Raw genomic sequence first — 13,919 nt, forward strand, 5'->3', positions numbered from 1 at the left:
TCAGAGGGAGGTAGGGGCCTCAGAACCGAGACAAGCGGACTAGACCTCACCTCCCCACCCCCAGCACAAAGATGACCCTGTGAGTGAAGCGAGGTCGCGCCTTCCGGCCGTCGCAGCGCAAAGCCCCGGCTTAATGGACAGATGATGGGCCAGCCTTGCCACCTCCTGAGCCTTCCAGCGCCCAGGGAGTCACTGTCTCGCCATCAGGCCGCCGGCCCCGGCGGCTAGGGCTAGCTTAGAGTCTCAGGGGACGCTGAGATAGAAGAGGCGGAGCAAAGCCAAACTTGCAAGCTCAGGCTGGAGCAATCTAGAAACCCTTCTCAATCAGAAGTCCTGGCATTAGGCACTGGGTCCTTCAGTACCGCTTCTGAGACGTCCGTGAAGCCGCCCCTACAAGCACAGCGAACAAGCAGAGGAGACGTCCTTTTCCACACCGAGCTCTTATTCATCCTTAAAGACCCAGTGCAAACAGTACTTCCGTCAAGATGCTTATTTCCTCTCTGCTCGGTGCTATCGCCGTCACCGACTTTTTCCACTCACCGTGCTGTAAGAATCAAAATGGACCTGAACTAGCTTCTCTGTCCTCACAGGGTCTCGGTAAATGTCTAAATCCTTGCCCTTGGAAGCCCCGAAATTCTAAGTGTCCCACAAGGCACACACTTCTCCACACTTGGTTAATTCAACTAACATTCATTAGAGAGGGGTCTGCTCCCTCTTAAGAGACAGCAGACCTTAGAATCTTCCATTTCAAGAAGTGGAGCTCCAATTCAAAGTATTCTAGGCTTCTGTCATGTAAGACTGAAGATCTCCCTACCTTGAGCTCCAGATGGGTTCTTAAAAGAAATCTGCATCTTAATAGATGTTTCCTCGCTCAGAGTGGGGTTCCGAGAATTAGGAAATAAATGTTCACTATGCACTCTGAGATCATTGCTTAAAAGGTTTTCTCTCTGCCAAGTATTATTAAAAGGATTAGGTTACATCATCACAGGCAAAGACTGTGTTGTAGGACTCCCACAAATAGGAATGAAAGACCTTCTTATGAGGCCTTGGAAAACACTCTTTTAATCTAATAGTAGGCTATACTCCATAAAGTTACTGTTAATCTCAGTTTGATGTTCTACAAATATCATTCACAGGTACAAAATCTATGTATTATACTGTGGATAACTGAAAACCATTCAAGTATACAGAAACAAGTTCCTGAAATATCTTAGGATTTAAGACCAAAATTCTCCCCTTGTTCAGTGGTACCTTCAGTTTTAAACCAATATAGATACAAAAGACATTATAGGAATACAAAGTAGATTTGAAATTAAGGGGCTATAAATCTTAGAATCTACTATTTTCAGTTTCAGTCTCAGATGATACATTAAAACAGGAAAAAAAGTCATTGTTGATGGGATTAAGATTTTGAAAATTAAAAGACGAACACTAAAGTTCATGTCAAAAAAAACCCCAAAAAACAAACAAAAACCTACCATCATGTCACATTCCCTTAGCCATATTTTAGAAAGATGAGCAATCAAAAGATGCTGTTTTTACAGGCATCACTGATTAGTGTCTGCTTCCCTTATCACAAGTGCATCTTGCTCTAACATGGCCTTTAGTGCTATCTAAACCTTCCAATAAGGGTTAAATTCATCTAAATGTCAGAGTTAATGCAAATTTTCCTACATTAATTCAAAGAGGCAAACAACTCTCACCACTGAGCTTCCACTTAGTAGTGGAACATTGGCAGGAAGAAAATGCTACCTGAAAAGAAACATGCCAGTATTTCTCAAGTAGTACTTTAAAAAGAACCCTTGGAAATTTCAAATCTATTCATCCTTTGGCCTTCAGATGTGAACTTTCAAGCACTCGGGAGGAAGAGTACATGCTCTAGAATTAGGGGCCCAGTTCTAAGACATGGTTCTATTCCATTCCAGCTGTGTGACCACTAATCCTCAAATCATTCACTTTAAACTGAGGCTCTTGCCTTACAGAGTTTGAAGAGGATTAAAGGAAACAGAAATTAGTAAAATACTTGGTTTAAATAAATTTGTCTTTCGTTTTTAGAGTGTGTGTACAATATACTTAAAAACATATGAAACCACTACATGTATCATGATATATCAGATTATGGTAAAAGTAGTAAAGAGTACAAATGAGAATGTGATTAAAATAAAATCCTGCAGGTTATTCTCTTCAGTGGGGAAATGTCACGTCTGATGGGTTTAATGTATGACATATCGTGGAGCAACGCTTTCTGAAGCAGCTGGGAAATACTCTGGTCCAGTAGAGACGTTCTAACCCTGATTAGGCATCACTAATCAGGTTATTCTGCACTGCCATGGCACACTGCTGGTATATATTTGGATTAATGGATTAAAAACTGACACATTCATAGTAAAGAAGAGTTATAGACAGAATTAAAGTGAGGCTTACCCCCTAATTTACTCTATGATTACTTAGAAAAATTATAGATTTCTACATTTAATAGAATTTCAAATATGTTACCATTGTCAAAGATATCTAAACTACTCTCTAAAAGTATCTACCGACTTCAACACATCAAAAAGAATAAAACAGCACACAAATACTTATTGGAAAATATATATATAATAAAAATTATGTTTCACGTTAGCTTTTTTTTTGCCCCTTATTATTTCTAAAAGTGGAGGGTATGATTCTCTAAATCATAAAAGTGATTTGTTATACTTTCACGGTTTTACTGAATCCACAGAGTCTATTATTAACAGGGGTCAGCAAATATTTCTGTAAAAGGCCAAAAAGTAAATATTTTAGGCTTTGTCGGCCATATGGTCTCACTGGCAGCTATTCAGTTCTGCCACTGCAAAGCAGAAGCAGTCATAGGTAATATGTAAACAAATGAGTGTAGCTGCATTCTAATAAGACTTTATTTAGAAATATTGAAATTTGAATTTTATATCATTTTCCTATATTATGAAATATTTTTTAATTCTTAAAAGCCATTAAAAAGTATAAAAACCATTTCTAGTTCACAGGCTTTTCACAAAAATAGGTGTAGGCCAGATTTAGTCCATGGTCCAAAGTCTGTCAACCTCGCTACAAGATCAATTAAAAATGGTAAGTTTTACTGGTTGTTATAGGCTAATTCAATATCTGAGACAACATCAAGGATTACAGTGCTTATGACATCCTTTATTCAATTCACATAGAAAAGCATGCAGTATTAATGTAAAACAGTACAGTATTAATGTAAAATGTTCAGTGCACATTAGATAAACAAGTCATTAGCATACAAACCATTTTTAAAGGCCTATACAGGCATACCAAACATGTTTAGAATATACTTTTTCAGAGCCTAAATTAAAAATTGTGCTTAGCTCACCTATTCTCATCCCAACACTCTTCATGAAAAAAAAATCTGTCCTACATAAGAGATATTCTATTAACCAACTAAAACTTCTTTTTCTAAGTAAGGAAAACAGTGCAAGAAAGAATGCTACCATGCATACAGAGTTTCCACAAAGAACAGTAACATGCAAACAAGAACTTCCCTCCAAAAAAGCTCCCCTGGGATGAAAGTGAATCAAGCATTTGGCAAAGAGCACTTCCACACCTGTGTATCTGGAACAATGAAGCTACCATACTGAGGCTCCTCCAAACCCAACCAACCATTCTATGCCTTCTTTCCAAAGTAGGTTCAATTTCCGATTTTCAACACACACAAAAAGATGAGGAAATGAAAGCTACCTCACATAAAACAAGTATTTTCATATAGAAAATGTGTTTTTTCATTGTAGCAAAAGGTTCTCACAAAAACTGTACAAAACACAATGTTAAAAATGCAAACATACATATACAAAACCTAAAAAACAAAACAAAACCAAGTAAATGAATATTGGACTAAGGTTAAGAGTGCTCTTTCTCCACCATGGCCCTGCCTAAAAGTTGAGCCATCACTAAACATAAATAAAAAAGGACAGGCAAAATAATTCCCAGCTTAGAAAAGCTTTAAGGAAACTCAAGTGTCTTATAAGCAGTGTATAGACAACCCAAAAAGTTTTATTTAAGGAATCCAAGTTTTGAAGACAACCAAGGCTCATTAATTGGCCACTGTATTTAACAGATAAATCAAGACTTAAGAAAACATAACACACCCAAACCAGATACATATAATATTCATTAAAAGAAACCCTCTCCCTCTCCCTATCTTTTCTGGTTAAAAAGATGCCCAAATGAAACGAAAAAATGACAAATTCTTTAAAATGAACAGAAGTATTTTAGGTACAGGCTAATCCACCATTCTGACTTGATACTTGACTACAGAATATCAATTCAACGTTGTACAGAACTTTTATGAGGGAGAAAAGTAACTTTAAAAACTTCTATTCCTCTCAGGACAAAAACATAAATGACACCTTTCTAATGAGTCAACTTTTAGTTGCTTTTGATGGGCTGGCATTGGAAAGACTGCTCTGGATTTTTCTTTTCGTTGACTGATTTGTATTTTTATTCCTCTTCTCAGGCACAAAGGAAGTAGACCAAGGAGACTGAAGATGGTTATGAAGACCATGCATCTCTGAGGTCATCTTAAATAAAGATGACCCAAACCTCTGATCTTCAAATAGCCGGTGTGAACTGCTTAACAAAACACCCTGGGAGAACTCAGTCTGAAACAAACAGCTTGGGGGTTTGATTTCATTAGTTCCTGGGTTAGAACCGGTATGGAGAGAAAAATCTTCATTCATTTCTTGGTCAGATGGAGAGAGGAGGAAAAAAGAAGTGGGTTTCCAATCATTTCCATTTTCTAACTGATCAGTAGTTAGAGAACCTTTGGAAAGGTTTGGCTTAGTTCTTTCCTCCAACTTATCTGGCTCCTCAAGAAATTCACTGCCTTGAGAGGACTTTGATAACACATCTAAGTCCACTGACTTAAAACCGTTGTTACAAGGGCTCTTGCTATTGTCTGATTCCGACATCATGGAATCCAACTCGGAGATTTTGTCAAGGTAAGCTGCGTCCATGGATGCTTCACTGGATGTTCTCGTCCGATTCATTTCAAACGAGCGAATAGAATTCAACCTCTTAGATAAGCAGGAGCCTGATTTCTCACCTAATTTTAAAGAAATTTCTCCAACAGAATTTGCTATTGTGTTCCCCTCTGAGCTTTCAAAATCCAAGTTTGGGGCATAGCTTGTGGAACAACAGTCCCAAAACCCTGTCTTTGAGGAAGCAAAACATTCTGATTTCTTTTCATTTTCACTTCTATCATCTTCTGATGAATCTTTATTACAAACATTCGGAGAATCACAAAAATCATCAAACACCAATTTTCTAAGATGGTTCGAGTGCTTTTTGGAACCTACTGCTTTGACTACAGAGCTCTCTCTATTTTCTGGAGTACTGAGCTGAAGGCAACTAAGGGACAAAGGGGTACAAGGAGCTGGAAGATCATAAAGTTCTTCATCTTTGTAGGGTATACAATCACTTGGCTTATTACCCCATTCTCTTTCTAAATAAGTATCCATGCTTGTATCTGTCACATCTAACATTATTTCCACTTGTTTTTGATATAGGTCTTTGTTCTTGGAACAATTTGGTTCTGTTTTGCTGGTGCTTTCTTGCCTGGCAGAACTGCTAGAAGGTTTTGCCAGGTGAGAACTTGAGGTGGATGAGCCAAGCGGCTTTCTGGCACCATCACCTTGATTCTTTGATGTCATATCTTCCTCGTTGCCTATGCTCCCTTTGCCATCTGTAGAAAGTGCTCTCTGGCAAATGGAATTCATAGCTTCCTTCTCTTCACTTGAATTTTTTAGCTGTGAAATTTGAGATTCTAGTTCCTCTATATACTTATCACTTCGTTCCAGGGCTTTCTTGAGGCGATTGGTTTCACGTTCATGCTGTTCTACTTTGGACTGAAGAGCAGCTACTGTAAACCTTCCAAACCTGCAAGGAATGGAAAGATAGTTAACTTTACAGTTCAAGCTTTTTTTTTCCCCCTTTCCAAAGTTTAAGAGGGCATACTGGCTCAACCCATTTCAATTTCACATACCAATGACATTTCAGACCACCCGATGAACAGGTCAAAAGCAATGCCAGATGTAGTATCTTCAGAAAAGAGTTTTTCACTTTATATAATAACATGCATATGATAACAATAGCAAAGATCTAATAGGATACTTTTGTGGTCAAATCAGATTAGTAATAGCAGAAGGTCAGACACGCACAAACTCACTGCTGATTTCCCTTCCAAGAGCTAGCTCTCTCAATTCAGCTCATATATGCATGCAGGGTTATCCCCTAAAACAATGGCAAAGATTTATGATAACATTTGAACAGTGGTCCACATCCTGAAATATTTACATTCAATCATTTTCCTATTGTACAGCAGTGTTTTACAATACATTTCTTATACAATGTCACCTTGTCAAACATAAAATGCCAATTTGAAATTCAGAAGTCTTAGCAGTCCCAGCAGGGGTGGTTTTAAATACTTATTTGGACCCTTTCAATTATAGCTACTCTTGATCTGAAGCTTTTACTTGGCTTTTCTGAACACTGGGCTTTAATTCATTCCAGCTCTACTTATTTTTGGCATTTTACAACTGTGTGGGACATCAATCTCATTTCTTCCAACTTTGAAATACAAAGTCAGTGCTTGTGGTTCCAATATATTACACATAAAAACATCTTCACATTTTCTGAAAAGGAACATTTTGGAAAGCAACCGAAAAAGAACATATCAAAAATTCACTTCTTTTACTCAGGATTATCTTGTTTTCATTATTCCCTTAAGAATGGGTACTGGGTATTCGTCCTTTCTGATGGAGGCTTAATACTCCATAGTGTATATGGACCACATCTTCCTTATCCATTCATCCGCTGAAGGGCATCTTGGTTCTTTCCACAGTTTGGCGACTGTGGCCATTGCTGCTATAAACATTGGGGTACAGATGGCCCTTATTTTTACTACATCAGTATCTTTGGGGTAAATACCCAGGAGTGCAATGGCAGGGTCATAGGGAAGTTCTATTCTTAATTTCTTGAGGAATCTCCACACTGTTCTCCAAAGAGGCTGCACCAACTTGCATTCCCACCAACAGTGAAAGAGGGTTCCCCTTTCTCCACATCCTCTCCAACACATGTTGTTTCCTGTCTTGCTAATCTTGGCCATTCTAACTGGTGTAAGGTGATATCTCAATGTAGAAGATGTGGTCCGTATACACTATGGAGTATTATGCCTCCATCAAAAAGGACGAATACCCAACTTTTGTAGCAACATGGATGGGACTGGAAGAGATTATGCTGAGTGAAATAAGTCAAGCAGAGAGAGTCAATTATCATATGGTTTCACTTATTTGTGGAGCATAACAAAAAGCATGGAGGACATGGGGAGTTAGAGAGAAGGGGGTTGGGGTAAATTGGAAGGGGGGGTGAATCATGAGAGACTATGGACTCTGAAACAATCTGAGGGGTTTGAAGTGGCGGGGGGGTGGGTGGGAGGTTGGAGTACCAGGTGGTGGGTATTATAGAGGGCATGGATTGCATGGAGCACTGGGTGTGGTGAAAAAATAATGATATTGTTATGCTGAAAATAAATAAATTTTTAAAAAATTAAAAAAAAAAAAAAGAATGGGTACTGGGGGGTGCCTTGGTGGCTCTGTAGGTTAGGTGACTAACTCTTGATTTCTGCTTGGGTCGTGATCTCAGGGTAATGAGATTGAGCCCCAAGTGGTGCTCTGCCCTCTCCACAAAAGTTCTTTTAAAAAGTCTCTTTCTATAATCTTTTTAATGACTTAAATATTGACCCCTGTTAAAGAATTCACGGATTATCTGTTTGGAGCAAAGTACTTGAAAAGATGGCTTCTAAAAAAATTTTTTTTTTTTTAATCTATGGGTTTATCTTTTTCTCCCTTTCCCCCCTAATTATAATTACAATTAAGGGGTACCTGGGTGGTTCCTTGGTTTTGGCTCAGGTCCAGATCTCAGGGTTGTGGGATCAAGCCCTGCCTAGACTTCGGCTCATCAGAGAGTCTGCTTCCCCTCTCCCTCTGTTCTCCCCACCCCCAAACATGTGCCCATGTGCACACATGCTCTCTCTCTCTCTGAAATAAATAAATAAATAAATAAATTTTAAAAGTTATTACAATTAAGAGAATGTACTAGGTATTTTAACCAACTGGGCCACCCAGGCACCTCTGTACTAGGTATTTAAAAAAAACAAAAACAAAAAAACAAAGAAGAAACTCACAGTAATTACCTTTTAGAGACAACCACAACATGTGCTCTCTCACTCAATGCCTAACACCACCTCCTATACTACAGACCAATTCACTCTCTAGCCCACTCTGACCAAATTCCTGCTCTGGTCACTCTGGGGGGAAAAAAGCAGAAAACAGATTCATAAAATCTCAGGCTTATAATGGCCTTAAAAGACACAGTATTGAATATTGATCTACTCACTGCAATCAACCTCTAAAAAACAAAGCAAAAACCACAGGTATAACAAAAACAAAACCAGCTACAATAACAAGTCCCTCTGTTTTAAAACCAATTTTACTACTACGAATATCTGGTTAAATGAATGATGGTAGCTTTTCCTTCTTTGTTAGAGAAAAATGTTTTAGTTTATATATGTAGTATTTGACAGAGTTTCTGCAAGAGAATTTTAAAGAGCAGACAAATATTTTAAGGACATCAGCAAAAATGTTTTTAAGTTCTTGATAATAACTACTCTAAAATCAAATAACCCATATATTTTTAAATGGAAAAAACATGCAGCATGTTTACTTAATGCAAACAGCAAAAGTGACAGCCTTAAATTTGCTTACCAAGATAAAATTTATCTTAATTTCTTACATGCAATTTTTACAATAAAGGTAAACTCAGAAGAAAAAAAAAATCAAACAATTCTTTAAAGATTTATTTATTTTAGAGAGAGACAGAGTGCGAAGAGGCATGAGTTGGGGGAAGGGCAGAGAAGGAGACAGACTCCCTGCTGAATGTGGAGCCCTACATGGGGCTTGATCCCACAACACTGAGATCATGATCTGAGCGGATATTGAGTTGGATGCTCAACTGACTATGCCACCCAGGTGCTGAAAAATCAAACAATTTAAAATCAAACAGTGTTGGGGTACCTGGGTGGCTCAGTGGGTTAAGCCTCTGCTTTCGGCTCAGGTCATGGTCTCAGAGTCCTGGGATCAAGGCCCACATTGGGCTCTCTGCTCAGTGGGAAGCCTGCTTCCCCCTCTCTCTCTGCCTGCCTCTCTGCCTACTTGTGATCTCTCTCTCAAATAAATAAATAAATAGAATCTTAAAAATAAATAAATAAAATAAAATAATGTTATTAGGTAGGTAAGTCAGCTATTACCAAAGGATGTCCTTGGGAACTCAGAGGCTTATGTAAGGGAAGACTAGTGACAAATAAGAAATGTTTCCCAAAGTATTAGCAGCTTTTTATTAGAAGGTTTTAACCTGGAATTTCAAGCATTTCACTTTAAGATGCTACATTTGCCCCTCTGTTTTTTCTTTTCTTTTTTTTTATGTTTTTAAAAGAAGTTTACAAATGGTTTTGAGTTGAAGTCAAAATGACAGCCCCATCCATGTATTCTGGGTTACTTCAGAAAGCTAAAGTGCCATAAGAACTAACAACAAAGGCCAGCAATGGGGGCACATTTGACAGGGACAGCCAGCAGAAATCACTGATGGGGCTGGCTGTTTTCTAAAAGGTCACTGCCCTCAATTCCCCAAAGTTCCATTTCAATACTTTACAAGTCTATAATACTTTGAGTGATCAGACCTTTTTACCATGCTAATAAGAGGCCTGTGCTGGTAGGCAAACTAACAGAAATATATAGTGAAAGCCATGGAACTGATCAATTAATTAACCTATCCACATAATTTTTTAATCTTTCTCTCCCCGATTAGAGTATAAGCTCCAGGAAAGCAGGGCGTCTTGACCATCTTACATTCACTGCTAGCTCCCTACAACAATTCCTGGTATACAGCAGTCCTCATTAAATTATTTTTTGAATAGATGTTATTTTCTTACTTTCAGATAGATGCATTAGTGCCTTACATTAAGACAGAGCCAACAGCATAGGATAAGCCAAAGGTCCTTGCGTCTCTTTTACATGTAAGTATTCTGAATCACTATATTACTAAACTGAATGTTTCATACATTTGACTGTTTTGTTTTGTTTTTTCATTGACACTAAGGAAAGCAACAGATAACAACATATACAGAATATAGTTCTGTGGCTTTTGTTTTGTTTCATGTGTGTGTGGTTTTGTTTTGTTTTTCTACTATAGGCTTGCCATCTTATATTGCTCCTTCTAAAAAAAAACCTGCCACTTATGGCACATGGTGGCTCAGTCAGTTAAGCATCTGCCTTCAGCGCAGGTCATGATCCCAGGGTCCTGGGATGATTCCGTGTCCTGTCTCCCTGTTCAATGGGGAGCCTGCTTCTCCCTCTCCCTCTGCCCCACCCCCTGCTCATGCTCTCTCCTTCTCTCCTTTCTTAATCAAATAAATAAATAAAATCTTTAAAAAACCCTGACACTTTAACCTTAGCAAAAGAATGGAAACATATGAGACTTTTGATATAGCTATTAGGAATTTTAAGCTTACCCTGGATTAGTGTATTAGATTTGGCAAAAGGAAATAAACCAAGTCAGAGAGAAATAACAATTATTTGTTAATAATATCTGCATATCTGATGCTATACTTCTATAAAAGAAGAAAATGAAGATAAGAGCTTATTTAACTTTGGGTTTTAATATTCTTATTCACACTAATTCCAGATATTTCCAGAGTACATAACATTAAATGAATCAATGCCAAGGCAAGCCGGAGGGAATTCTAACATCATTTACCATACTTCCTTTTCCTGAGCAAATTTCAAAATGGAGTATTTTTATAAACATTCCATTAGAGACCAAAAGGCTTTGATTTTCAAAGTAGCAGTGATGGCCAAAGGCTTCATTATGTCAGAGAAAACATCATAAAGCAGTTTGGGAGCTGCAACTGATATATTGGAAGTGTGCTAGAATCTGGGAGAAACGTAAAGGATTTCTCAGCTTGCAGTGTTAAGGGATATACACATTCTGGATTAGGGCTCCCCTTGCCTGAAAAGCTACAGAGGTACAAGATTGTTCCTGTCCCTACTAACAGTAAGAGAAATCAAAGTCCTATTAGTTTGACCTTTAAGGTATTACACCTAGAATAGAGTATGACTAATAATGAAAAGCTCTTCAGTTCAGATTTTCTCATAGCCCATTACGCAGGAGTAATAGGATGCGCTTGAAGGGAATTAAAAGCAAGCAAATGTGGTAAAAGAATAAATGCCAGAACGAAGTACCAAAAGACCTAACTTCTAGTGTTATGCTGCTATTAAGTAAATGAGAATTTGAGCAATTAACTTGTTTCTCTAGTTCTCAATGGCATCCCTAACAAAAGGGACAAAGTCAGCAAGCCCAGTGGGTTGCTGAGACCACTAAACTTTTAAAACATCTTCAGGACATAGGGAGGCATGAGGGAAGTGAACCCATCTGCCCCCATGTATCTTTGATTTCATATCCTTTCCTTACTTGCTAGATGAAGTAGCAATTATGAAACAAAGTGAAAGCAATCTTTGGATCTGGACCAGCTTTTAGGATCTGGCCTATGTGACAGTTTGTCAACACTGATATCCTTGCCATACATGCTTCCAATACGCATGAATTTCAGTTGCCATAGTTTAGGTAAATAAGCCTAGTTATTTTAACAAAGGGTCCCAAATTTACATTATATTAACTGTAACTAACAGCATGAAACTGCATAAAATAAACATTTCAATACTTGCTTTTCAGCTCACAAAACAGTACATACATAACAGATGTACATCAGTGACCAATCAGGTCACTTCTTTCCAAGTCTGAAAGTGGTTGGTCCCTCTGCATCTATTACTCTATTCACACACAGACAGTAACACAAGCAGTATTGTCACATACATTTTACAAGAATGGATCATCAAAAGACAGAACTGGCCAACAAAAATGAAGGTGCAGCAAAGAACTAAATAGTGATCAATGCAAGAAGTAAAATTGGAATCAAATGTAAATGTAGTTACTGAAGCACTGACCATGGAAACATTGAAACTGCCACCATCTGAGAGACCCTGGCAATGCCTGAGGAATTTGGGAGTGACAAACTTATTGACATAAATGAGAAAAGTAGTTTTGATGAAAAGAATAAAGTTATCTAGAGAAAGTGACAGGCTAGCAAAAAACTTCACATTAAAGCAATATGGAGCTATTTCATGACATTGAAAGCATTAAGGATAAAATGTTCGAAGCTGATGCAAACTCAGGAGTATGACAATCGTCAAGGCATTAGAAAAGATGCTAGCAGCTTCATATCATAAGTTATAGGATAAGAAGATAAGCACTATTCAGATTATTTCCCACAGTATTTTTTTACAAAGAAATAAAATACTTTATTTCACAATGTTTCTAATGGTTTAAATTATACTAAATATTAGTGTGCTAAATATTGTTTTATTCTTTTCATTTCCATAAACATTTATAACTGAGATTAAGAGATTTAATGTTTTGACAAAAAATATTGAAGTTTATAAAGGAACTTGATTCTTCCCATTGATTATTAAGACTGCTTTTCATGGTTTTTACTTGAATGGCTTTTGGTCCTCCACTTCTGTGCAAAGTAAGGATTACCTATACTAAAGGAATAGTTGACATATAAGAAAACCAAGTAAACTTACGTGAGTCTTGGAATTTTTTTTAAAGAATAACCTATTCATAGAGGGCATTTTGTTGCAGAGTTGCCTGTTTACATAACTGTAGTTACATATCTTCTCATTCCCTGACTGTCCGAGATATTAGAAAACATCTTATTTTAAACATAGAGCAGAGGTAGGGTTTCAAAGGGAAGAACATTCCATTATTCTTTTCCCTTTCTTAAATATTTTCTCCTAAAGTAAAACTCACCAGATATTACCTGAATTTGCAAACTCCTCTTTTTGATTACAGGTAACAGAAGTAGCCTGTAATATGAACTCTTCAGAAACATGAATTTTGATAGGAGTGGGAAGAAAAGGGAGAAGCCCAGTATTGTGTTCTGCTTTGTGCTTTGTGCAAGTGGGCAGAGGGCTTATTTCAGGGGAAAAGGGCAGAGAGGACCAGGACCATAGGAAGCTCAAAATTGTACCTGGTGGTGGGGGCCTTTTGCTCTCACCTGTTTCCAAAGAGTTGCTTGTGTGTTTACCCTTATCTGTCTCACCCTTGTACACATGTCAGAAGGATGGCTGAAGGCATTCTGTCTTTAAACTACTAGGGAAGCTCTGGGAAGAAGCTGATACATTTTTATCTGCTGCAGAGCTGTACGACTTGACAGTGTTTCAAGAGTTTTCTCTTTTTAAAATTAAACATCCTGTGATGAAAATGCTACATTCTTAGAAAATTGATTCATCATAAAAGTACTGTCTATGACCAATCCTAGACTCGAGTCGGTTCCACAAAAAATATATTAAATAATATGAACCATACTAAGAAAATAGGAAGAAATCCTTCTCCCGATGACTCAAGGCAACATTTCTGTTTTCTGGACCACCATCAAATAAACAAAGAAAGAAAGAAACAGCTCATAATCAAATAAATAAATAAATAAACTTTTGTGATGGAATTTACCAAAAGTAAGTGTAACAAGTAAGTCTTTAAGAGTAGCCTGACTGCTACTGATAATGACAGCGACAAAAGTAACAGCAGCAACCAAAATTTACTAAATGTTTACTTAAATCCAGCACATTGCTATATGCTTGTTATATATTATCTTTCTGATTTAATTGTCCTGTTGACCTAATGAAGGAAGATCTGTTATTTTTTATTTTAAGGATGAGAAAGGAGAAGCTTAAAAAGACTCTCTCTTGTTCATGGATTTGCAGAAAGTGGCA

The 13,919-nt window shown here is 37.5% G+C and overlaps 1 protein-coding gene across 1 annotated transcript in view; it reads right to left on the minus strand.

Annotated features, from left to right (window-relative positions):
- Nucleotides 1–3,141: 3,141 nt before the first annotated feature.
- Nucleotides 3,142–13,919, minus strand: part of OBI1 (ORC ubiquitin ligase 1) — a 44,871-nt gene continuing 34,093 nt past the window's right edge. Inside the window, exon 6 of the mRNA XM_082700872.1 lies at nt 3,142–5,913. Coding sequence (XP_082556998.1) covers nt 4,398–5,913 — 1,516 coding nt within the window. The 3' untranslated portion in view covers nt 3,142–4,397. The remainder of the gene's footprint in view (nt 5,914–13,919) is intronic.

The sequence above is a fragment of the Mustela nivalis genome (assembly GCF_964662115.1).
Source record: "Mustela nivalis genome assembly, chromosome: 15".
NCBI lineage: Eukaryota > Metazoa > Chordata > Mammalia > Carnivora > Mustelidae > Mustela > Mustela nivalis.